At 35.3% G+C, this 24,326-nt stretch overlaps 1 protein-coding gene across 3 annotated transcripts; it reads right to left on the reverse strand.

Moving 5' to 3' along the window:
• Positions 1-592: 592 nt before the first annotated feature.
• On the reverse strand, positions 593-21,219 carry LOC128166163 (nipped-B-like protein). 3 transcript variants are annotated; one of them, XM_052831148.1, is made up of 51 exons: positions 21,120-21,219; positions 20,125-20,213; positions 19,811-19,979; positions 19,579-19,673; positions 19,377-19,422; positions 19,156-19,235; positions 18,940-19,017; positions 18,692-18,828; positions 18,409-18,471; positions 18,245-18,301; positions 17,032-17,089; positions 16,811-16,903; positions 16,502-16,663; positions 15,972-16,078; positions 15,657-15,749; positions 15,170-15,401; positions 14,912-15,066; positions 14,725-14,805; positions 14,537-14,637; positions 14,053-14,224; positions 13,855-13,937; positions 13,615-13,744; positions 13,343-13,486; positions 13,143-13,196; positions 12,790-12,876; positions 12,419-12,612; positions 12,204-12,306; positions 12,017-12,115; positions 11,357-11,503; positions 11,061-11,195; positions 10,875-10,979; positions 9,799-9,852; positions 9,586-9,697; positions 9,182-9,318; positions 8,838-8,978; positions 8,464-8,557; positions 8,180-8,331; positions 7,916-8,006; positions 7,718-7,824; positions 7,533-7,599; positions 7,359-7,413; positions 6,946-7,081; positions 6,421-6,528; positions 6,035-6,241; positions 5,732-5,878; positions 5,555-5,590; positions 5,184-5,289; positions 4,913-5,027; positions 4,550-4,820; positions 3,866-4,090; positions 593-1,811 (listed from the first exon to the last, which is right to left on the reverse strand). In XM_052831148.1, the coding sequence occupies exons 2-51, from the start codon at positions 20,186-20,188 to the stop codon at positions 1,578-1,580; spliced, it is 5,919 nt and encodes a 1,972-aa protein (XP_052687108.1). In that variant the 5' UTR covers positions 20,189-20,213; positions 21,120-21,219; the 3' UTR covers positions 593-1,577. The 3 variants fall into 3 exon arrangements, with proteins under 3 accessions (XP_052687108.1, XP_052687109.1, XP_052687106.1); XM_052831149.1 differs by lacking the exon at positions 21,120-21,219 and adding an exon at positions 20,805-21,016 and having other exon boundaries at positions 16,811-16,900; XM_052831146.1 differs by lacking the exon at positions 21,120-21,219 and adding an exon at positions 20,805-21,016.
• Positions 21,220-24,326: the final 3,107 nt, after the last annotated feature.

Here is a 24,326-nt window from a genome sequence, read left to right on the forward strand (position 1 = left end):
GCTATGTAGAGCTAGTTAACTTTTACTATCACAATGGCTATGTAGAGCTAGTTAACTTTTCTTGAACGCAGAACTGTTCTTCTCTTTTTTTTTAAATTTTAAATTTAATTTTCCAAAATTCAGATTCATTTATTTAAATGACTGATTATTAGCTGGTATCATGTTTCATCTTATGATATCAATCAAATGAGTTTTGAATGTTTGTGGCAGGTACTGATATCTCTTTTATTCCACAATATGTTCTAGGATGAAACGAACTCCCTTATGAGGTTAGTTGCAAGTTAATTGATCACCCATCGACTATCTTCTGTACAGAATGAAGCGACCACTCGCTAATGCAGCTAACTCTTTTCCTGGAAATCACTTGGTAAAGAATGTTTATCTAATATTTCTCCTATAATACTAGTTTTACACAAATCATACACTTTACCATAGATACATAAAAGGTTGTAGGCTATCTCAGTCTTTAAACATGTTTCGTTCTAGCGACTCTAATATTCTTTCAAACCATTGCAGGTTCTTTAATAGGGTATTTTTCATTTGTATCAAAATAAGTCCCTTGGTCTCGTGAAAAATAAGAACACTTTTTGAGCATGTTTTCCAATTTAATTCTGCAAAATTTATATATTTTCAATTTGTAGTTGGTATGAAAAATAAGATGACATGTGGAACAGATGACTATCAACATATGAACAATAGAAAATAAATATCTGAGAAACTGATGAGAAAGACGTAAAAAAAATAATGGCTGACAAGTAAAAGGACTGGTAAAAGACAGCAGTGTGCGGCTTAAAAGTCACCACTTCTCCTTGTAAAACACAAACATTACCATACTACTCACGGAACTCCATGGATAGGCAATAAAACTCAAGTACTAAAATTTATTCTCTGAAAAAATCTAAAATTTCAATTTATCACAAACAGTAAATGCAAACATACAATCAAAAAATTTTTTCTCCTTTAATAGAAAATTTTGCCATAAGGATTTTACATCTGGTCATAAAATAAACCTCCGTGACAAAAGAACCAAATTTACAAGAGAAATTGACATGGAACAATTTTTTGGAATAAACTACTGTCTGCTAACATACTATTGCAAAATGCAGCAATCAACAATTTCAATCATTTTTCCAGTCCATTGTTTTTTGAAAAATCATTTACAACTTTATTAAGGATAGTTGATCTTAATGTTACAAAATTAGATTTCAACTTTCCTTTTACAAATTCCCCATTCTTGATCTTTCTTTAGAGAGAGAAAAATTAATCCAGGCCTTAAATACATTTAATTTGATGAAGAATGCCATTACACATAGATGTATTTGTTTTTACTTCTGGTGGTATGACAAGTATTATTGCTGAATACCAACAGTGACTACTTAAAATCACTATTCAGTTCACTTAAAAGCCGATATTGCACACAAAATGTCAGTATGTCACAACCAATCAAGTGGTTCAGTCAGTTTGGCACCAGCCTCGTGTTTTTCTCCCTCTGACACAGTTTTCTCTCTTGGATGGAGGGACCAACTTCTATCCCTGGACTGCCGCTTTACCATACCACATCAGCACCAACTCGCACGTTATAACACAAAATCACTGTCGTTACTGTCATCCTCACTGTCGCTGCCATATCGTTTCCGTCGCTTCTTTGGTTTCTTTTTACTGGGTACGGGCTTGGGAAACGATTTTGATAAGTTTTTGGAAGAAGAGGTTGAAGATGATGATGATGCGTGAACTGGAATTTTCTTTTTGTCAGAGGCGAAGAGGTGATGATGGCGCGAGGACTTGGGGGTGTGGTGACTATGACCCGTTCTCTGTTGGGAAAAAATAAACAATGCATTAGGCCATATAAAATTAATACATGTATTTATATTCTCATCCTAATTTGCAAAAATATGGGGCAGGTGGGTGGATTTTATTTATTATTTTCTATTTTCAAAAAACACCTTTTTCACCGTTCATGTTCTAGAAATAACAACTGCTCTACTGGTGTGCGACCATTTCTCGCCGAGTACCATTTCTCGCCAGTACATTGTGACGTCATTTTGTCAACACATAAAATTATAGACGAAAAATGACGCCTAAAATTTTATGTGCTGATAAAATGACGTCACAAAGTACTGGCGAAAAATGGTACTCTGCGAGAACTGATCGCATGTCAGTATTCTTTTAAGTTGTTAATGATAATATGAGTACATCAACCCAATGGTAATCTTTTAATTCCATTTATTACGATTTTAATGCAAGAAAATATTTTTATCCTTATGATAACAAACATGATTGGAATGACATGGTAGTCCACATGTTTAGGCAGCCATTATAATGTTTTGAATTTTTTGTATACCGACCCCCCCCCCCCCCCCGAATTTTTTTTTATTGACTAACAAGTGAAAAGCTGTCAATGTGACAGCAAACCGGGTTTTCTTTAATGTGAACTGTATCCATAATCCATGTCAACCCATATCAAGTGAAATGGAGTACCCTTATATGCAACATTTTGCCAAAAAATGACTATGTTCAAAAGCTAGTATTTTTTTCATAAATAATCAGAAATCAAAATCCTAACAATATGCACACCTCTAATATATGTACAATTGATCTGCAAAAGAACAACTTCCTATCTTGAAAACTGTAGGAGGAGTTATCCCGTACAATGAGGGTGCCCTATATGCAATATTTTGCCAAAAAATGACTTAGTTCAAAAGCTGGTATTTTTTTGATAAATTATCAGAAATCAAAATCCTAACAATATGCACACCTCTGATATATGTACAATTGATCTGCAAAAGGACAACTTCCTATCTTGAAAACTGTAGGAGGAGTTATCCATACAATGAGGGTACCCTATATGCAATATTTTGCCAAAAAATGACTAAGTTCAAAAGCTGGTATTTTTTTGATAAATTATCAGAAATCAAAATTCTAGCAATATGCACACCTCTGATATATGTACAATTGATCTGCAAAAGAACAACTTCCTATCTTGAAAACTGTAGGAGGAGTTATCCGTACAATGAGGGTACCCTATATGCAATATTTTGCCAAAAAATGACTAAGTTCAAAAGCTGGTATTTTTTCGATAAATTATCGGAAATCAAAATTCTAGCAATATGCACACCTCTGATATATGTACAATTGATCTGCAAAAGAACAACTTCCTATCTTGAAAACTGTAGGAGTTATCCGTACAATGAGGGTACCCTTTTGGCAGCCGCCCGCCCGCCCGCCATTTTCACTATTTTAATAACCAGATTTTTCTGTTGGAAAACCCGGTTAAAAAGTGAAATTGATAAAAGAGGCCTAAATGCAGCATTTTTTAGAGTTAAAGCTCCTTAGGTTATTTCTAATTAAAGTTAGCATCCCTCACAACCTTCCATTGGGTCTAGGGGTTTTGATTTCAACAAATTAAAATCTGCATAACAAATTATAGCAATATCCAGTGTCAACACAAGTTTATCCTCTATATACATGTAATACTATTAAGAACTTTACTCCTTCATACATCTATCTTTTCAAAATGTTCCATTACCAATTTTTGCATTTTGTTTCTTGAGAACAAGACATTACTGACAGAAGTTTACCCGCTATATGAATACAAATGGATTTTTCACTCTTCCCCTGGCCCTGTGATTATCAAATGGTCTTGGTTTAAACAAAATTCTCAAGTTTATATAAAACTACCTCCCCTCTCAAGAGAAAGAGACCTATCATTAACCCTTTATCAAATGGCGTCTTGCACCAAGTCTGATTATAACTGATCAAGTGGTTCCATTCATAATGGTCGAAACAACAACACTGTCAACAACAGATGTGAATATAAGAAACTGATTGTTTAAGATCAAATCTGCAACTGATTTTGATAACGTACAATGACGAGTGGAGGGACCCTTTTCTCTGACGGCTCCTCGTGAACTTCCACTGTGGTGTCCATCGACTCTTCGCCTGTTCCCTCTGGATTTGGTAGTCGTGGTGATTTGCTGCCTGGAGTGGTCTGCCCTTGGGCGGGGTTGGGGGTTTGAGGACAGGTGCTGCGATTCTCCTCCCCCTCCTCCTCCTCATCAGGAGGGTCAATACTTAACATCAGATCCTTAAACTAAATAAAACTTTATAATTATCAGAAGTGTGTCCAAAGATAAAAATGCCCTGCCTATAATGGAATGTTAGTATTGCAAATTTAAATAAATACACCATTTCTTTGTAAATAGTATGATTAAATGCAAGAAGGATTTTTTTCTTTACTTATTTGTATCAGTTAATAAATTTTGATGATAATATATTTAAAACAAAGGTAAATGTGAAATGAAGATTATGTCACAGGGACAGGCATAAAGTGTCATGTAATGAAATGTTGTAACACGTCTACCCTTTATAATAATTTAATAGGTTGACATTATGAAACAGTTGAATCCCCAAACCATTTCTTCTCTTAGATACACTGTTTGTACTGACTGATCATTGTACTAACGCCTATCGACAATTTTCAAGCTGCCTGAAGTACAGAATTTTAGTTAATAAGACAATCTTTTCACTTCCTTCAATTCTCCCGACTCACCTCTAAATAATCATCAATAAGCTTGCGTCTCTCGTCCGCGTCATCACTGTTTTGTTCATCCTCGCTCGAGTCACTGCTGTCACTAGTAGTCTCCCCTGAATCATTCCTGTGTCGTTTATGTGATTTCCGCGACCTTTTCTTAATAGTCCTATTTTTCGTTTTATTGTTTAACAAGTTTATCACAGTCTCAGGATTAAATGTCACTATGAATTTCCTCTGCACTGGTTTATCATATGTTTTTGCATCCGATTGAGAATAGTTGTGAATTTTGCTGCAAAAGAAGTTACAAGATAATAATGATGAATCACTTTACATTATAAATTCCCACACACACTGGTTGAAAGATAACATGGACTGCATTACCTGTCAGAAAATCCATAGGTCTCTTTTAAGTGGTGCTTCAGGTGTAACAATAAAATACAGCCCTGTGCTAGGTAACAAATATCCAACAAAGGTTTGATATCTGCTGGCAGCTTCGCTGTTGGAATCAAAATTTCAGATACAAGGTTACTTGAAAGTTTAAGAATACATAAAAAATCCCTTGTCTCATAATTAGTTGGGGATTTTATTTCTTTGGTAAGAGGTGCCAATAGAATTTTAAGAATTAAACTGATTCCACAGAAACATAACTTACCTATGAGTTTGTCTGGGTCATCTTCATCCTCATCCTCCTCAATGGCCGGCCGTGGTAACACCCCATTCTCTGTCTGGTTCCCACCCTCAGCGTTGACCAACATGTTCTGCAATGTACCCAGAGCAATCGTAAATCTTGAAGTGAACTGTGTCAAAGTCATAACAATTCTGATGGATTCCTCAGACACTCAATAATCTCAGAAAATCAATAAACCATCTCTAGGATATCTCACAGTGAGTCGAGATATTATGGATATAAAGCAACATAATTCATGGATAGTTCACACCCAACTTTAAAAAAAAAGAGAGGAAACATCATGTAATAGAAAACTAAATGTAAAGTCGAGAACAAAAATAAAATAAAAAGGGTACCATGCTTTCGGCTTCTCTCTTAGGCAAGCGTAAACGCTAGAATAAAACAAAAAAAATACAATAAAACTTTATCGTAGAGGTGACAAAAAAAACAAACAAATTACAGCGATGAATACAGCATTTATCTTTATCGTAGAGAAGTGACAAGAGTATTGAACACTGTAGAGTGGACAGTACCTCTTTGAAGGACTGGAGAATGTTGGAGCCGGACACAGAAACAATGATGTCGATCTGGTTGATGATAAACAAGGGCTCGTCCTGAGTCTGGTAGGGGAAGAAGGCTAGGTTGTCAGCTATGTACAGCTGTTCTGCTAGTGAGATTTTCTGTAAAAATAAATGAATAGGTGAAACATGTTTGGGGGAAAGATGACAGAGCTCAAAATGATAATTTGATGATTGCATTTAATATCATAAAACATGCATTATCATTTATAATTCTTAAAATAATGTTAATATATTAGATCATTTTGATTTACTTACTGCTGAGTCGTCAAAGAGATTAAGCAGTGAGAGGAGTATGGCACGGCGATGAGAGCGGTTGGTCCGTAAAACGGTGTACAGGAAGTTGTTGAGACTGATGGTGTTGCCTTCACTTTCTCGGTGACCTCGGATCAAACAGCTCTTACTGTTGGCCTGTAGTAACTGCTGCAGTTTGTACGACATCTTCAGACCTTGTAAAGCTTTCATCTGCAATATATTTGATTTCTTAAGCATAATGTAAAGATATCAAAAGTTAATAAGACACTGCATGTATGGCTCAGATAACTATATGTATTTTACTTGAATATGAATCCTCCATCAAATTGCATACTGTAGAGTTTGAGAAAGTATATTTATTTTTTATTATCTCTGTCAGTCAAACTTACATGGATAAAGCCTGGATATTTCTTGTCTATTTCCTGAAGCTGTTGATCTGCTTTCACACGTATGACTTTCTCCGTATCAGTACACATACTAATCAGGTAGGGAACACACTGAAAGAAACCATTCATCATGTACACAGAACTTGTATGTAATCATACAGAGGTTAAAACAATATCAATCCTCACAGTAACTTGTCAGAATCAACATAAGAACAACAGTAAAATGTACATGTAAAAAGTCAAGAAACTCAGTTAGACACTTTATTAATCTTCAAGTCTGCTAGATGTTAATGTAGTCATCATTTTGTATTAGAGAGAAAAAACAGTTACCCAAAGAACTTGAATTAATGTACACATGTAAATGTCTGTACATGACAAATATTTGGTACAAGTTTGTGTATACGTGTATTTACAGGGTACTGACATAATGTCTGTACAAGTCTGGTTGTACAATTACATATATATTCTTTCAGAGTACTGACATAAATGTCTACATGTTCGGTTGGATGTGTATTGTAGCTTACTGACCTGCACAGGGTGCACCAGTCCCTGCTGTAGAACAAGCACCACCACCTGTATGGCCGCCAGTCGCACCTGAGTGTGGGAGTGGAAGAAGGAGTCCAGCACGTGCTTCAGGTACACCTGCATAATGGTGCTGGCCATCCTAAAGACAGACAGACACAGTGGGTTAACACAGACACAGACGGAATCAACACCATACACAAAACTCACAGAAACAATAGTATAGTAAAATCAATATCAACTTCCTCAACACACCGCTGCAATGACATATACTTTCTTTCCAAAACATTACTAATAGTGTAATACATGTACATGTATTTCTACTTAAAATTATTTTCAGAATCAAAGCTAGATGTTTGTTTTCACGAATGAATATTTACAATGTCTTATACATAATGAGGAGTAGGAAATACCCTCACCCTGATTGTATATCCCCCATCTCCTTCAGATCTTCCTCTTTTGCATGCTTCCTCCCTAGAAATAAAGTATGCAGTATGCTATAAGAAATCTGTGGCTTACTGTGTTACTTTTTAAATATTGTATACATAGGAATGAACTCTCTAAATGTATTGGTATTTCATAAACAATCTTACAGTCTGCATCAGCTTTGTGCATCCTGATTTCTTCTTCCAGTAAGTAATTTTGAAGATTTCTCAATACCTTCAATACAATTTGGACAAATTAATATGAAACTTGTATGTTAGTCATCTTGATATTAAAAATTACAACATTAAAGTAGATTTTTAACTGGTCCTCTCCAGTGTTTGGGTTGCTGTACCTGTATTCTGAGTTTGTCGGGAGAATCCTCATTATCCAGATATTCATAATATAAATCTGTCATCTCTTTACCCAACATCATCTCATAGTGACGTATGACCATAAAACCTATCCAACAGTGAAGCCAAGAATTAAGTGGTGTCAATTCAATACACTGATCTCGTCTAACTACCTGTACAACTTAACCATTGAGTCTTACCTAGACCACTCAGTGCCTTCTCTTTGACAATTTCATCCTCATGGTTAACAAAGTACATCAGTACTTCAAATACCCGCGCCTTGATCGACTCCTATAGAAAGAAACACATCAACATGGAAATATTTTAAGGAATGGTTTAAATTTGACATCATATCAATAACTGTCATCAGGTGAACAAACTGCATGACAACAATAACAGGTATTTCTGAGCTTATATAAATGTAGGTGTTTCAGAGTTTATATATATATATATAGATGACATACTATTGAGGGGTCTGGCATATCTCTGTCCAGATCAAAGTATTTACAGAGCAGGCCCACAGTAAAGAGGGAGCGGAGCAGTGTGGGCTTCCGAGCTCTCAGCTGGGGATTGTCGGGGTCCTCCTTATGATCGTAGCACAGCTTCACTAGCACACCTGCAGTACAAATATTCTCATACAATACACTGAATAAAACAAATATATGGATCTATAAATAGCACCATGGCAAAAGCAGCGCAATTCTCTGTCATTGATCAATAATCAGGTTATGAATGATGAAAAACTCACCAAAGAACTTCTCAAAGCAGTCCTTGACCAGTGAGTAGTTGTGGCTGACAGAGTTAACAACAGCACCTAGACAGCTGATACAGCTCTCAACAACCTACAACAGACACAGTGAAAGAGTGTACACAAAACCTAAAACAGACACATTTAAAGCTGGGACACAATGTTAACACTTCCATGCTTCTGGCTAACTTATTTCATGAAATGCCCTTAGATTGAAATGCTGTCTTTACATAGATAAAGACTGACACAGTGTTAATATCTCTATAAGACTGAGACATATCTTTACACATAGCTGAGACTGAGAGTGTGTTTACCATCAGTCTATGAGACTGAGACATGTCTTTACACATAGCTGAGACTGAGAGTGTGTTTACCATCATTCCGTGTTTGAGGATTAGCTTCATCATGTCCTCCTCTAGCTGGGCCAGGAACGTCTCACTGGGGTGGTCCATCAGAGGGACCACCATCTCTAAAATCCGAGCCACGTAGTGGAGAACAAAGTGGTCACCCTGAGTCTGTCAAAGAAAGATAGGAAGGTAAAATCAACTTGGCTTGAAGAAAACAATCACAGTCTGTCTTAGAAACTTCATTCAGCCTAAATTATGCTGTAAACACATTATTATCCCAAACCATAAAGTTTAATTTTAAACAAATTTCACAATCAGCAAACTGTGAGTGATTAGATCTGACTGCTGATAGTTCTGTGTGTGAGACTTACACTACACTTGATGTCTAAGTATGGCTGTAGTGTGGTGGCATGTTTCACCATCAGGTCCGGTTTGATCTTGCTGAAGAGATGTAAAGTGGACAGACAGGCCACCAGTCTCTGGCTGCAACCCTTACCCGTGTTGGAGTCTACAACAAATTCCATATGAAGTGCAATGAAAAATGCTGTAAAACTACTCATTCAATACAAACAGACATACGCAGATTCTCCCTGACTATGGCCATTGTACAGTGAAGCTTATGAAGAATCATTTCAATGATTTGTCAAAGAAATACTAGCAGATACTGAAAAGAAAATAGTCAGGTAGCACGGAAACTGTGAAAGCAGGAAAGAGAAAGTAAAGAGTAATTCCGACTATACAAGTTTTTCAGAAGGTCTGTATGGCGAGGCCTTACCCACACTCCTTTCCTCCAGACGGAGGACGTTCTCCACCAGACAGTCCACGATCTGACGACAAGACGTCAGCGCACTCTTATTGATATTGCCATCCTCGTCTTTTTTAAGTAACTGGAAATTAAAGATACCATGAAATTGCAAGAATGTCATGATGTGTTCAGAAAAATAATCTTACTTATCACATCTATGTAAAAGAAAATTGTTTTACTTACATTTTCTAACATTTGTTCAAAGAATTCAAATCCTGTATCCCTACATGCTGCAACCTGTCAATAGAAAAGTAAATTATTTTGGAAAAATAACAAAGAAATCATGCAAAATTTTAAAATCCACATTAACCTGTAAATAAAATTAAGTTAAAGAGCAATGTTTGAGCCTGTTATATAAAGAAATCATGAAAAATTTAAAAAATCCACATTAACCTGTAAACATACATGTTAACCTCCAGTGATGAAAAGTAGGTAGATTTTGAACCGAAAAGCGGTAGCATCGCGCGCGGCATTTTTCGCGTATATTTCAAAGCACAGATTTTTAGCTACAACATATGTAGTAAGGGTTTCTGATTAGTAATTAATGATTTCAACTTAAATATAAAAGACTTTTGAAATTTATTATTTTAAGGAAAAATATTTGAGTGCAGAGACTTTAACAATTGCCTTTGTTCAGAAAAATAGCTTACGTTTCCAAAATTTAACATATAAGAGAAGCAAGAACTAGTAGGAAATTGCATTAAACTGCAAGTCAAGCTGTTAAGGCCAGCTTAAAAGATATATTCAGTCATCGTTAAAGACATGTGTGGAATTGCAAAGCTTCTATTTCCTTTGAGAGGATAATATCGACATGTCCTGTAACTAATGTAATCATGGGAAGTAACTTCTTTCATGGTTCAATGTAAAAGACATGCTTGAAAACTTGTCATTCAAGCGGCTTAATTAATAAAGCGTTTGTGGGCCTCCGATTCAAAGTCACGCGCTAATTTTTAAACTCAAGATTTTTTAACCACAATGGCTTCCAAAATGGCTATCTATAAAAACAAGGAAAGTATCTTGAAGAAAATCGGTAGATTTTTTAATAAAATCGGTAGGCGTTAGACAGAACTAAAAAGCGGTAGACTTCCGCGAAAATCGGTAGAGTTAACATGTATGCTGTAAATAAGATTAAGTTAAAGAGCAATGTTTCAGTCTGTACTTGCAAAGTCTGTTACATAAAGAAATCATGAAAAATTTTAAAATTCCATGTTTATCTGTAAATAAGATTACGTTAAAGAGCAGTTTGAGTCTGTACTTACGACGTCTGTTATGTTTAGCACCCTTGTTAAGAGTTTGGTGGTATCCTTTTCTCGGCTGCTGATTGGCGTAAACCACATGGATTGAAATACCTCATTGACCAGTTTCTAGAACAACAACACAATTGAATGATTTACATGTCAAAAGACTTGTTATTTACTTCTATTCTCATAATCATTATGCATTACCTTGATTCCCTCCTCATCATTAACTCGTCGGATCATTTTGACACACATTTCAGGAATTTTGTCAAAATCTGGTTGTTCCAAACAAATATCACGAAATATTTTGATGACCCGCTTTCTAACACTGATACCTGTGTCCTGTAAATATTCAAGCAAAATTTTCATCAACATGTAAAATTTTTTATACGCACCAGGTTTATACTAATATAGTACAAAACCATGTACATTGAGTGTTAAAATAATATTATTCTTTTGTAAGTCTTCCTTTAAGGTAACGACCCTCCACTCTGACGACTTACCAGTATGCGGACAGAGAGCATCTCGTAGTACTGAGATATGAGCTCTGGACGGATTAGTATAAATCTCCCCACCAACTCCACCGCCGCCTCTCGCACCGACGTAGAGGAATCCAGGAAGCGGTAGTGGACGCCTTTCTGCATGTCCTCCTATCAACAGACAACAATGAAGACCTTTTTTAACCACACATTTCGCCACTTCTATTAATTGACAATATAATGCATGCACTATGGACATACATGTATATACAATTTTCATGTAGACTTATTTTAACACAAATAGGACACATTTTTCCACCAAGAGGAATGAACAAGTACTGCAAACACAAATACCGATACATTTATATGTAACAACATTTGTATCAAAGGACCAATATGGACATTTCTATACCTTTTTATTAAGGCAAGAACATATTACATATGTACTTAATTTGACACTAGAATGACACCAAGTCTGCCTCTAGTAGAGACTTGGCATACACAATACACATGTAACAAGTGTACACGTTTTCTCATCAATGGAATAATACTGCAGATCTACATTTAGATTGTTCTTAAGTTACATACAATTGATACAATCAATAGATTTAGGTATATTTTTTCTCTTTGACCTCTGGGTAGTAATGAAGTGCTTTACATATACTGTTGGGTGTGGTTCCTTACCCTGGCTAGGATCCCTGGGTCTGCTTCCACTACGGCAGTCAGACACTTCATGGCCTTGGTCCTCACAGCTACAGCTGACTCGTTTAAAACTCGCAAGATCTGCACAACAGAGTCAACATGAGTTCAATAATAACTTGTCTTATTCCATCCATCATTAAAATGTGTCCATTTTAGGTTGACTACTTACCTGGGTTAGGTACACATCAAAGCTTTTTGCAAATGGTCTTTTAGATGATAAATATCTTGCAACGAGACAAGCGCCATCATAATCTAACTTTGAGTGAGGTGGCCTGAAAGGAAATGGAAATCATATTACATTTTACATAAAAATATTTCAAATCTTTTATCCAGATTTATAACAAACTACTGTAATTATACAAACATTGAATATTTTTGCTTTACCTGTAGGAGGCATTCTTTGTGATGGACTCGTACTGCGCCAACAGGAATGTTTTCTTCTGTTCAGCAGTCTGAATTGCCTCTGCTACCTTCTCCTCCTCTTCTTCGGTTCTGTGTTTGTTTGACTGCCTGGACAGGTTATCTGCTTCTACAGTAACATCTCTGTACCACTGGGCTATATAGAACAGGTGGGCATACTACAAAGGGAACCAACGACTTAGTACAGTACATACACATATTCCATTTATATGATTCCATCTTTTTACATCAATATTTTCAAGCTTATTGATCTATATCAATAATGGTTCTTTTTCTTATTTTTTTTTTTTCAGCAATGTGTACTTCTTTTCTCATGTGGTTATAAGAGCCCTCACCCAGTAAGCTGATTCACTTTGACTGTTGAATGCCAGATAGTCCAGCATGGCCTTCTGAAGAATCTGTGTCTGGTCCTCAGCCTCAGGCTACAAACACAGCAACATTGTCAACTCTCACAAACATGTACATGGATCAAATCACAATCGATTCAGAGCATTTAATTTTAAAATGGAGGATTGTCAAATGTTTTAAACTTGTTGCCATAAACATATTCTTCAATACACAGTAAACTAAATGTGCATGAAGACACAGCAAACCAATGAAGTAATTGTTGCTTGTGTCTTATTGTTTAATTCCTACAATGTATCTCAACATAAACATCAGTGACTAATGAACGAAAACTATGACTTACCCCTGTAGTTGTGGATTTCATTTCCTCCTCTTCATCACTCTCTTTTGAAGTTACCTAATTAATCATAATGTACATTCAACATTCATTAATCAGTAAACAGTACTATATACAGGAATAATGTATTGTACATAAACTGAACCTTTCAAATGAGTGCCGTTTGCTTCAGAATGACAAAACAGAACAAACAAAACACTCTGTACCTTTGTGATAATTTCATCAATAGAGCCCTGGTTGTCTTGACTAGACACGGCGTCCTTCCGTAATCTAGAGGCCACAATGCCCAGATAATCAAGGGAGGCCACCCTAAGAGACATGTCCACTGATTTATTGCTGAACTGCTTCACCTGTACAAAACAACATTACACTTCTTAAACACTTACACATACAATATTCACTATTGAATTCATATCCCATAGAAATAGCAGAAAATATTCTGAATCCTATGTAATTTGGCATAGATAAGTCTCTTTACCAGAATTTTGCCTAGCAGACTAAGAAGGAGCTCCGAGGAGGGCCACTCTGGTTTGTTGACGGTGGACAGGAGATCCTGTACAAAGTTCTCAAACATGGGCCGGTAGTCCTCCTCACTCTTCACTGTACATCTACAAACAATGCAGAGAGCAAGGTTACAACTCAATGATTATGTCAAGTACACAGATCCACAATGCATAATGATGGCATTATATGCTAAGAAAGAAAATGAATGTCTTACTTTTGCAAGAACACTGTGAGAAAATTATACCCTGTCCTCAAAGCATTCTCAAAGGAGGTGACAATGACAACATCATTGGAATTCTACAAAACAAGATCATATTTTCATGTTCATTTACTCACATTGGCAGCCTAAATATAAATGCAACTACTACAGAAAAGACAATCTGACAAACAAGTCTTGGAGTAGATGCCTGACCTGTCCACGCTTAGATTTGTGGCCTTTCTTGGATGAGGAGGATGAGGTTGATGGAGCCTCCTCCTCCCCCACTGGCTCTGTGAGGGTGGCCGAGGTCGGCAGTTTGATGACACACTGGATCAGCTGAAGGGCCAGGGCTGTCACCATCTGAATGGACTCCTCAGAGTTCAATCTGCATCACAGAGAAATACAGACATGTATTCACAGATATATGTATTCACTGATATACATGCATATACAAAAAAATTCCTCAATAAACCCATGGAATTCATCGCAAGAATCGCTTCACAGATTTCTATCGCTTTTCTTTTTCTGACAGTTGTGAACAATATGAAATGATAACAAAAGCTCAGGGCTTGTGATTTGATACAAAACATAGGAATCACAAAATTATGTACATATACTTGCGTAAAATATGGAATCTACAGAAAGAAATGGCAAGAGAACCATCACACTGAGTATTAAATGTTTCTATTGTAGTTACCTGTAATTCCTAAGATTTCTCTTACTAGATGGTAACCTCGCTAAACTGGCAAATATATCCTCCAGAATTAATTGACGATGTTTCTCATACTTCGAGAAGATCTGCAAAAGAAAATTTTTTCTTATTAATTCACACATAAAAGAGACCATTTGTATCTAGAGGACACACATCTCGGATCAATCACTGACCGTGGTCACAAGCTTCATAGAATTCAGCTGCATTTCGCTAATGTTTTCCACAAAGAAAGGAGACACTCCTAATGTAGATAACTGAAAGTGAAAATAAACAAATCAATGAGAATTTCTATAAACAATCCTCTTATCAATACATTGTATGCAAGTATATTGATTCATCAGGCCATTAATGAGTGTTTACCTGTAGGATGGTGGTGTCTGTGAGTTCCTGGATGTCCACAAGCTCGGCCAGCTTCTCTATCATGTCTGAGATTTTGTTGAACAGATTAATGGTAGACTTGTGCTTCACTTGAGCAGCTCTGGCCCTCTTGGCCTTCAAACTCCCATGAAAACCATCTGCAAAATACAAGATAAAGAACATGTGCAGAACCAGAAAATTATCATGAACATTAAATACACGCAAATCTTGATTTTTGGATCCTAGTTTTACTTCACTTACCCTTTGCTTTGGGATCAATTTTGTAGACTGGATCAAATTCTGGGAAGATAGTGTTTTGTAGCTGGAATTTCCCGTACAGTATAATCCTCTCAATGACGTCCTCCAAGTACACCTGTTTGGGCATGTCTGGTGAGGTCATGATGTGGAGGGCAATGAGGACCGAGTTCATGCTCCTCAGGACTCGCTCCATGATGAGACTCCTCCACAGCCTCTGCTCCTCCTCATCCTCATCCTACCAATATTCACAATAGAAATCAGATTTCAATCATTTCATTAACTTCAGATGTTCCATTTTATAATTTTCATAATATCAAAATATAAATTTACAAAGTAAAATAGAAATGCATATACATGTAGTTTAAACTTTACACAGCATTTTCATGAATCAAATACAAAATTTGAGTATTTCTGGTGTGCTAGTCTTTTAAGTGACTACATGTACAAAGACAGTAACTGTACAAGGATGGTAAAGAGCCTGTTGTCCTACCTGGCCTTGGTTAGCGATAGGTGTGACTTTGGTTCCGTCTCGTATATTCCACTGTAGTACTGTCAACAGCTTCACCAGTCTGTCAGCAGGCACCTGTTGTAGAACAAACATAACAATTTAATTGACCTAACTGTAACTGTCATCTGATACAAGGTTATCAATGGTCTAAGTACAACTATTCTTAATGAACCAGAGTACAGAGAGCATCAACAACTCACTTATTCTACAATGTAGTTTAATGCAGTCACATGTCCATCAGTTTTATTCGAGTTTGCCCCGAAACATGGAGATCATATTTTAATATTCGAATCCTACCTGATTCATGACTCCTAAAGACTTGAGTTTAGCAGTTTCTCCACACAGATCATTCAGAAGATTGTTTGCAATCAGACTCTCAGTTGGACACTCCACATCATCATCGTCTGAAACATTTTATTTTGAATAGAATTATTTTCATTAAAAAAAACCAAAAACATTTACTTTTAACATATCTTGCAGTACTAGTATTGTGGAATCATTTTTAATTGTGGGGGTCAATGTTCATGGGTAGCCAAAATTTTCTTCATCATGGGGATGTAATTTTGTTGGTGGTGTAATCATGATAATTTTGATAAATATTAAATAAAAGATTTTGTATAGGTTCGTGGGGATGTAAATTCATGTGCAAGGGTTACCCACGAAAGCCATGAATATTGGTTCCACACAAACAATGCTGAATCCACAACATCTAAAATTATTACCAAACACATTTACCTGTATGTAGCTTATACATAGATATTATTCATTTAAATGTAGTAATTTGTAAAGATATCAGACCATATACATGTTGATGGAGTTTTACTCACTTGGGTTCAGGGATCCGAAGTTGGTGTCCTCAGACGCCTCTAAGATGTACTCCATGGAGGCACTGAACTTCTTGAAGGTCGGACTCTCCAGTAACTCCTCAACGGACAGCGACTGCTGGTTCACACGCCGGTGCCGTTTGTCCTTCTTCTTCTTTCTTGAAACTATAAGTTAAATAATACCCAAAAACTCTTAATTATACAGAGAAAAACTCCCAATGCAATATTTTAACCTATTTCTCATTTTTAATATACCAATTTTGTCATTTATGCATTCTACACTAGAGCGGCCACACAGAGGGGCCTCCTCACCTTCCGCCTGGGAGTCGGAGTCGCTGTCACTGTGACGTCTCCTCCGCTTGCCTCGGTCATCATACTCCTCATCACTGTCGTACCTTCTTCCTGCTAATCAAATACAATCACATCATCATAATATTCTTCTGCCTAGTAATGTCAAAGATGGACATCTTCCAAACAGTCAAATTACTGATTTAAATTCATATACAGTGTTACACAAATGTCAGAAAACCCACCTCTTTTCTTGCTTTCCTTTGTTTTTACTGAACCTCCATGCTGTATGGACTTTAAAGTCTGGAGGGGGAAAGGCAAAATTGTTAAATTTTACTCGTATCACGTACCCTTATTAGAAAGCCACAGTGTAGATGTATGACTAGAAAACATTTTTAAAGAAATATAAAGTTTGAAAGTTGTCAATAATTACAAAGACACATATATTCTCATTTCTGATTGTATTCTGAAAGTGCTTGCAATCAACACTTCATTCTGTAAAACTTTTGTTGTTTAAGATTTAAAAAATTCAAAATATTTAATTCCAATGTTCAGTAGGAAATATACATAACACTTTATATTGAATAAAACAAAGAGCATATAGATATCATAATTTGTATCATCAATAAACACATCCACCAAAAGGCAACACTAATTACGAAGTACCACTACAGAATAATGTGGCCATATTGTTCAAACAAAAAATAAAACAGAAGAAAAGTACATGTAACTCAATGATAACATATCAATAAATATATCCATGATGAGTTCAGAACAACAATACCTTGCTTCTTGTTTGTCTATTGAGAACCTGAAAATCAACCTCAATGACAATGACTTTGAATGGCATTGATGTCCTATTGTAAATGTTTATGGATGTACTGTTGTAAATGTTTATGTTAAATTATTTAATACCTGTGTTTATTGTAATACTTTAACTACTTCGTGAAATTGTTTTAAGCCGTTATGTGTATTCTGTAATTACAGAAAGTCATACTATATCACAGACACCCCGATCGTATTATGTTTAAAAGGGAAATTACTATGTTAATATTTAGAAATGGCACATCTTGTTTTATAAACAATGTTTCTGTGTTTATCTTGTATTATTACATGCTTTTTTGGATATATATTACTCTGTATAGCATGTAAATAGTGACCTGGTTATGAAGTTGTTTAAATCAGGGTCATTAGTAAACATCTGATAGATATAAATTAGGTTCAAGTGACAGTTTAGACAGTTGAGTCGGATTTGTCTGTACAATTAAGAAATATAGAAAGTGGACCTAGGTGTCGACACTAGGTAAATGGGTCATCGATATCCATTTTATTGTTTCATAAAAGCTATGATAATTAATTAATATATTAGTTAATTTTATCAACAAAAGCTAATCTATAACAGTACAAGTTGATAAGTCAAGAAGTTATTGCAGTCTGAGTGCAGTGTGACACACTTACCTGCTCATCTAGAGGTTCAAGTAACACAACAGGATGAGAACTCTTCTTTTTCTTTCTCTACAAAAGATATTGCCCGTATGAAGTGAATGCATCATCATCACTACTTATATCATTATCTCTGTTAAATCAAATACAACAACATGTAAGTGTAAGATCAATGCTACCTCTCCATAGGAATCAGCTGAGGCTGTACTTGATGCATCTCCCGAGGCGTGAGGTGGTAGGTTCTACAACAGATAAAGCAGTCTTTAAAACTCACTGCCCCCACAATTCAGATTATAGGATTGTGTAAAAACTTGTCAAATTATTGATATCATGATTTATAGAAGTTGAACAAGAATGTTTTTGGGCAAGCAAAATTACATAGATTTCATGAAAACCTTCATTATAATTTACTTGTAAATGTACAAAAGCATTCATAATGAATGTGAAGAATAAAGCACTAACCGTTAACTGTTCAAGGAGTACTATCGGTTCAGAATTCTTGAGTTTTTTCTTGTGGTAGGCACTATTGACATCTGTGTGGTTCTGTGAATCATTGTAAAAGGAGTTCTCTGCTAAACTTCCCTGAGCTGGTGAGGCAACTGTGGAAAATAAAAAGAATTTTTGTGTGTGAAAGATTAAAACAAAACAAAATACATTATTTCATAAAATGTTCAATAAAAAGAACAAGCTGAACAAACTCATCAACTCACTTGTTCCCAGACTTTTTGCGGCCCCCTGGTACCCTGGGTACTGATTAGATAATTCTGGATGTTCGCCATTTACAATGCCTATAAATACATGATATCACCAATAAGATAGGATATTGATATCCCTCATCAGATATACAGAACTCTACACACAGACACAAATCATGTTAAAACTGAAGCATGAAAAATGCCATATCAAAAAGTCTGCATTTTCTTTACCTGGAGTGTAATTGCCATATGGATGCTGGTATTTGTTTGGATCCACACCCAATAAATTATTCTGGTAATGTTGATTCCCTCTACAATGAAGAAACACAATGCAATGATTTCTAGCACAATATTAACTCAAATTATGTTTTTATTACACCTTCCTTGTTTTCCACAAAACTTGCAAGCAATTCCTACATGTATGTGATTAGTCTATATCTGCTAGTACTTACACATTGTATCCATCCTTTTGTGATCCATTCTCATAATACTGTCGACCTAGAAACACAAAATAATATCAAAGTAAATATGTAAATTATTCCACACAAACACATTATTTTATTTAATGGATATTTAATAAACACTTCTTTGGTTTGTATGACTGCTAAATTATACAATATGATTTTAATGTGTGCACTTAAAATCTGAATATACCTTGAAAAATAGCTGGATCCTGGCTTAAAATAGACTTTAGCAACTCTGGAGAACTTCTGTCAATTCCCTCCCCACCTGAGGAATCTTTCAGATCCCTGTAGTGAAACACAAATATCAATGTATTAAATGAAAATATTTAAAGGCTAATGCACCAAATTCAATATTCTTTTACAATGACTGAGTCTTCAGAATGAATACAAGAACAGAGTGTTAGATGTCTCAAACAACATACAAGTGTTCTGTTGATGTCTTTCGAAGAACGCCCACTATCTGCTGTGTGAGTCCTGCATCTCGCGTCGCTAGCAGGCGCTTCGATGTCTCCTTCAGCTTATCATTATGCAGCAGAGTTTTGTTGTGTGGGGTGGACGATGTTGGGGTTGGCAATGGTAGCTCCGGTAAGACTGAAGGCAAGTCATAAGGAGATTCAAATTTCAGATTTTATTGTTTCAGCTTAATATGGATGAACAGACAAAACTTCAATAATCAATCCCTACAATAAAACCATCATTGTCTATTGTCTAGCATATCAACTAAGAAGAGACTTACGGTCAGTAAGACTGTGAATGCCAGCTAGTGTTGTAATTGGAACACTGGGCACATCACTATTCATGGTTACCGAAGTTGCATTATTACATCTGTAAAACAACAAACTTACATGTATGTCTATAAAATCAACAACAAATGCATCATGTAAATGTATAGCATCATTGTGCGATAGCTTCAGCAAGAGACATACAAATTACTCATGAAAAACAAACTTTAGAACTTGACAACACTTAAACTGGTCAAGTTATAATGATGTTAGGTACAACACTGAATCTTTTATACATCACATCAACAAGACAATAACAACTTTCTTCGGTCATTTTGCAGTCTGCGCAACATTACACCAAGTATTTTGATAATCAAAAGTCTGTCTTATAAAATGAGATAAATTTTATCACTCAAATTCATTTTGAATCAAAATAAAACAACAGCATTTTACACAATAACTCGCCATATCATCTTTAAATAGCGTTCAAAGAGCAAAACACGAGATGCTACCGAAAGATGAAGATGCCAGAATGTTCAGTGGAAATATAGTGCCTTTAAAACTCGTATGAACGTCAATAAACACTTATCATTGATTGTGTATAGGGATGTACATCTCAAAATGACATTTTCTTGTAATTTCATCAAGCTTTCAACTGTCTCCGAAACTAAATTCGCTTATAGCTTTTTCTTACCTGTTCAACCCTATAATTTAAATCGGGTATTTTGCAAGTTACGATTGTTAAATGAACTTTAAATATTTGTTGAAAGTTTCTTGTTTTTCTAATCCATCATAGAAGCTTAAATATTGATCATTAACGCAATCGGAAGATAACTTCTGATCATAACAATGACCCGCGCCAAAAAATTACGACAGCCGAATAGCTCAGCCACCATTAAATGCGCTTCGGTAAAAAGTCCGTAAACAATGGAAATTGTGCCTTAAGCAGCATTTTTGGCAAAAACCTTGTATAATTGTTTAAATCAAAAGTAAACTTTATTTTATTTACCCGTTTTAACGAGAAAACCCCAATATATGACATCGTTAATTGAAAAACGCGCATGGATATCCTAACGAGGTCACACATGTAAATAGTCCTATCCGGGCACTTGCAAATCAAAATGGCTTCTCTCAGGCGTAAACAACTCGCGTTTTTCCTGTGTTAAGTTTGGGGTAACATGTTTTTACCAAATTAAGAGCGTAAAACACGTCACATTATTTTACGTGACTGATCAAATCTACTTGATCACTTTTTACTAGTAGAATGTGTAACCTTGACCCTTTTCCAAATAAAAGATTTTGTTTAATTGTATGCCTAACGGTTCATAGGGAGGAGGGGGGGGGGGTATGTTGTATACACATGTATACATACTCTTGGATTTTTCGATTGTGGTGGTGTTAAATAGATCAATTAAATCATTATTCCTTTGTCAGTTTTTGTAATATATCTGTATATTATAGTATTTAATTATAAATTATTCTGGTTCTGTCCGGTACTAGCCGAATGAAACTAAATTAATACCCTACAACATGACACAAAACTAATACCGAAAAACGTTCAAGTCATTTCAACGAAAACTTATAAAAACCATAGGCGTCGGAAACGTGTTTTTTTTTTTTTTTTGGCAAAGTTATAGACCTAATCATCGGGCACATAGCAACAGAGAGGGGCTATAGCACCCCCACCCCCACCCCCTTTTTCTCGCAGAAAACATATTTTGTCTTAAATTTACATAATTATAGAATTAAAGTATTACGAAGCTGCCGCCCTTGTCCTCACCTTTTCGGTAGGATGTAAGGAGTTGAAAGGAAAATAAGGAAATATTAACTGAAAATTGCTTTTATAGGTGATATATACTAGCATTACGTTATGGCGGCAGGCCTAATTCACACTAAATGAGCTAAACATAGTAACTAGGTTTATCGACTGTTAACTATAGTTTATGGGTCGTAAACTATAGTTACCGACGTTTATCTATATTTCACATCTGTAAACTATAGTTAACGCGATAATCTATGTCTTCACATCTGTAAACTATAGTTAACACTGAAAACAATCATTTGCGGTTGTTAAACATAGTTTATCTGATAAATAGGGTTTTATGATCAATAAACTACGGTTTACAAATCTAAAGCACACCAAATTCACATAAATTAGCAAAACATACTTTCACAGTCGATAAACTAGGTTTAATTTATCGGCTGTTAACTATAGTTCATTTACGGATCCTAAACTATAGTCACCGACGTTAATCTATATTTCACATCTGTAAACTATAGTTTACAAATGCAAATCTATGTTTTTCTGTCTGGAAATACAACAACGTTAACAATAGATTTTGCTGATAAATATAGATTTACATTTGTAAACTATAGTTTACATTCGTAATCTATAGTTTAGAGTTTATAGATATAGTTTCACGATTGTGAAACTATGTTTTACAATCGTAAATTATAATAAAATTTGCATTCGTGAACTATAGTTTAGAGTTGTTAATCATAGTTTCACAATTGTGAAACTATATTTATCAGATAAACTATGTTTAACAATCGCAAATGGTTGTTTTCAGTGTTAACTATAGTTAACAGATGCGAAACATAGATTATCGCGTTAACTATAGTTTACAGACGTGAAATATAGATTAACGTCGTTAACTATAGTTAACAGTCGATAAACCTAGTTTATCGACTGTAAAAATATGTTTAGCTCATTTTTGTGAATTTGTCTGATTAATGTAGTTTCACGATTTGTGAAACTATAATTAACAACTCTTAAATATAGTTTACGATTGTAAATAATAATTAACAAATGTGAATCTATATTTATCAGCAAAATCTATTGTTAACGTTTTTTACAGATAGATAAACTATGATTGTCATTCGTAAACTATAGTTTACATTCGTGAAATATAGTTTCACAGATGTAAACTGTAGTTAAGGAATCGTTAACTATAGTTTAGGATCCGTAAACTATATATTTAACAGCTGATAAATCTGTGAAACTATGTTTAGCTCATTTTTGTGAATTTGGCATGCCATAATACGCCCCCCCCCCCCCCCCCCCCCGATTTAAGATTTTCACAATCTTGGGAGAAATTTTTTTTGTAGGAATTTTTTTTTTATTGGGAGTCATAGGTATACTACGCTTACCCCCTACCCCCCCCCCTCCCCGGATTAGGAATTTCAAGATTTTGGCAACAACCTTTTTTATTTTTACTTTTTTGCTTGTCAAATTTTCTGATGGTTAGACTAGCCCCCCCCCCCCCCCCCCCAACACTTTCATTTTGCTTCCGACGCCACTGAAAACCCCACAGAAATCTTTAGATCTTATATTCCCTCTTATAGGGATTTGAACCAAGATCATCTCGCACACAATCTAACACTCTAACTAACAATAGAGATAAATTAAAGGGTTGAGCCAGCTAGTAGTAATTTAATTGTAGTTTGCTAACCGTAAAAAGTTAACGGTAGTTTTCATCTGTAAAACAATATTTAACAGTTGTGTTGTAACCTATAGCTTTCGAATGCTAATATATATGGCACGCCAATTAAAAAAAATGAACTACACATGTACACAGTTTAATTAACAGTCGATAAACTTTAAATGTATCGACTGTTATTAATAGTTTAAGAACCGCAAAAACGATTCGTTAACCAATCCATATAGTTTTTATCTGTGAAACCACATTTTCATAACGCTTCACGATTTTTTTTTCTGTCTGTTAAAACAAGGAATTTTACTGATGAGTATATATAAAGATTCACATCTATGGCACGCCAAATTCACAAGAATGAGCTAAAAATGGGTTCACAATTGGTAAATTAGGTTTATCGACTGTTAACCATAATTTACGAACCGCAAACTATATGGTTAACGATTCTTTAACTATAGTTTTCATCTGTAAAACTATATTTAAAGGTTGTAAACTATAGTTAACGAACGATAATCTAAGTTTTTCTGTCTGCAAATAACGTTAAAGATTTTGCTGATAGAAAAAGATTCACATCTGTAACCTACAATTTCCATAATCATAGTTTTACAATCGTGAAACCATATTGATCAGAAAAATTATGTTTTGCAATCGCAAATGGTTTTATTCAGTGTAAATTATATTTTCTCGCTTCTTTAACATAGATGATCGCGTGAACTGTGGTTTACTGATGTGAAATATAGATTAACGGCGTCAAATAAAGTTTCACGAATGATAAACTTGGT

The sequence above is a fragment of the Crassostrea angulata genome, chromosome 10, assembly GCF_025612915.1.
Source record: "Crassostrea angulata isolate pt1a10 chromosome 10, ASM2561291v2, whole genome shotgun sequence".
Lineage (NCBI taxonomy): Eukaryota > Metazoa > Mollusca > Bivalvia > Ostreida > Ostreidae > Magallana > Magallana angulata.

Bases quoted from the DNA above. Each gene is read 5' to 3' on its own strand.
- LOC128166163 (XM_052831148.1), bottom strand. From the start codon at position 20,188: ATGAATAGTGATGTGCCCAGTGTTCCAATTACAACACTAGCTGGCATT. The intron at 10,980-11,060 runs GTAATGCATAAT...TTGTTGTTCTAG, and splicing joins ATGATGAGGAGGGAATCAAG to AAACTGGTCAATGAGGTATT. The intron at 6,529-6,945 runs GTCAGTAAGCTA...GGTTTCTTTCAG, and splicing joins GACTGGTGCACCCTGTGCAG to TGTGTTCCCTACCTGATTAG.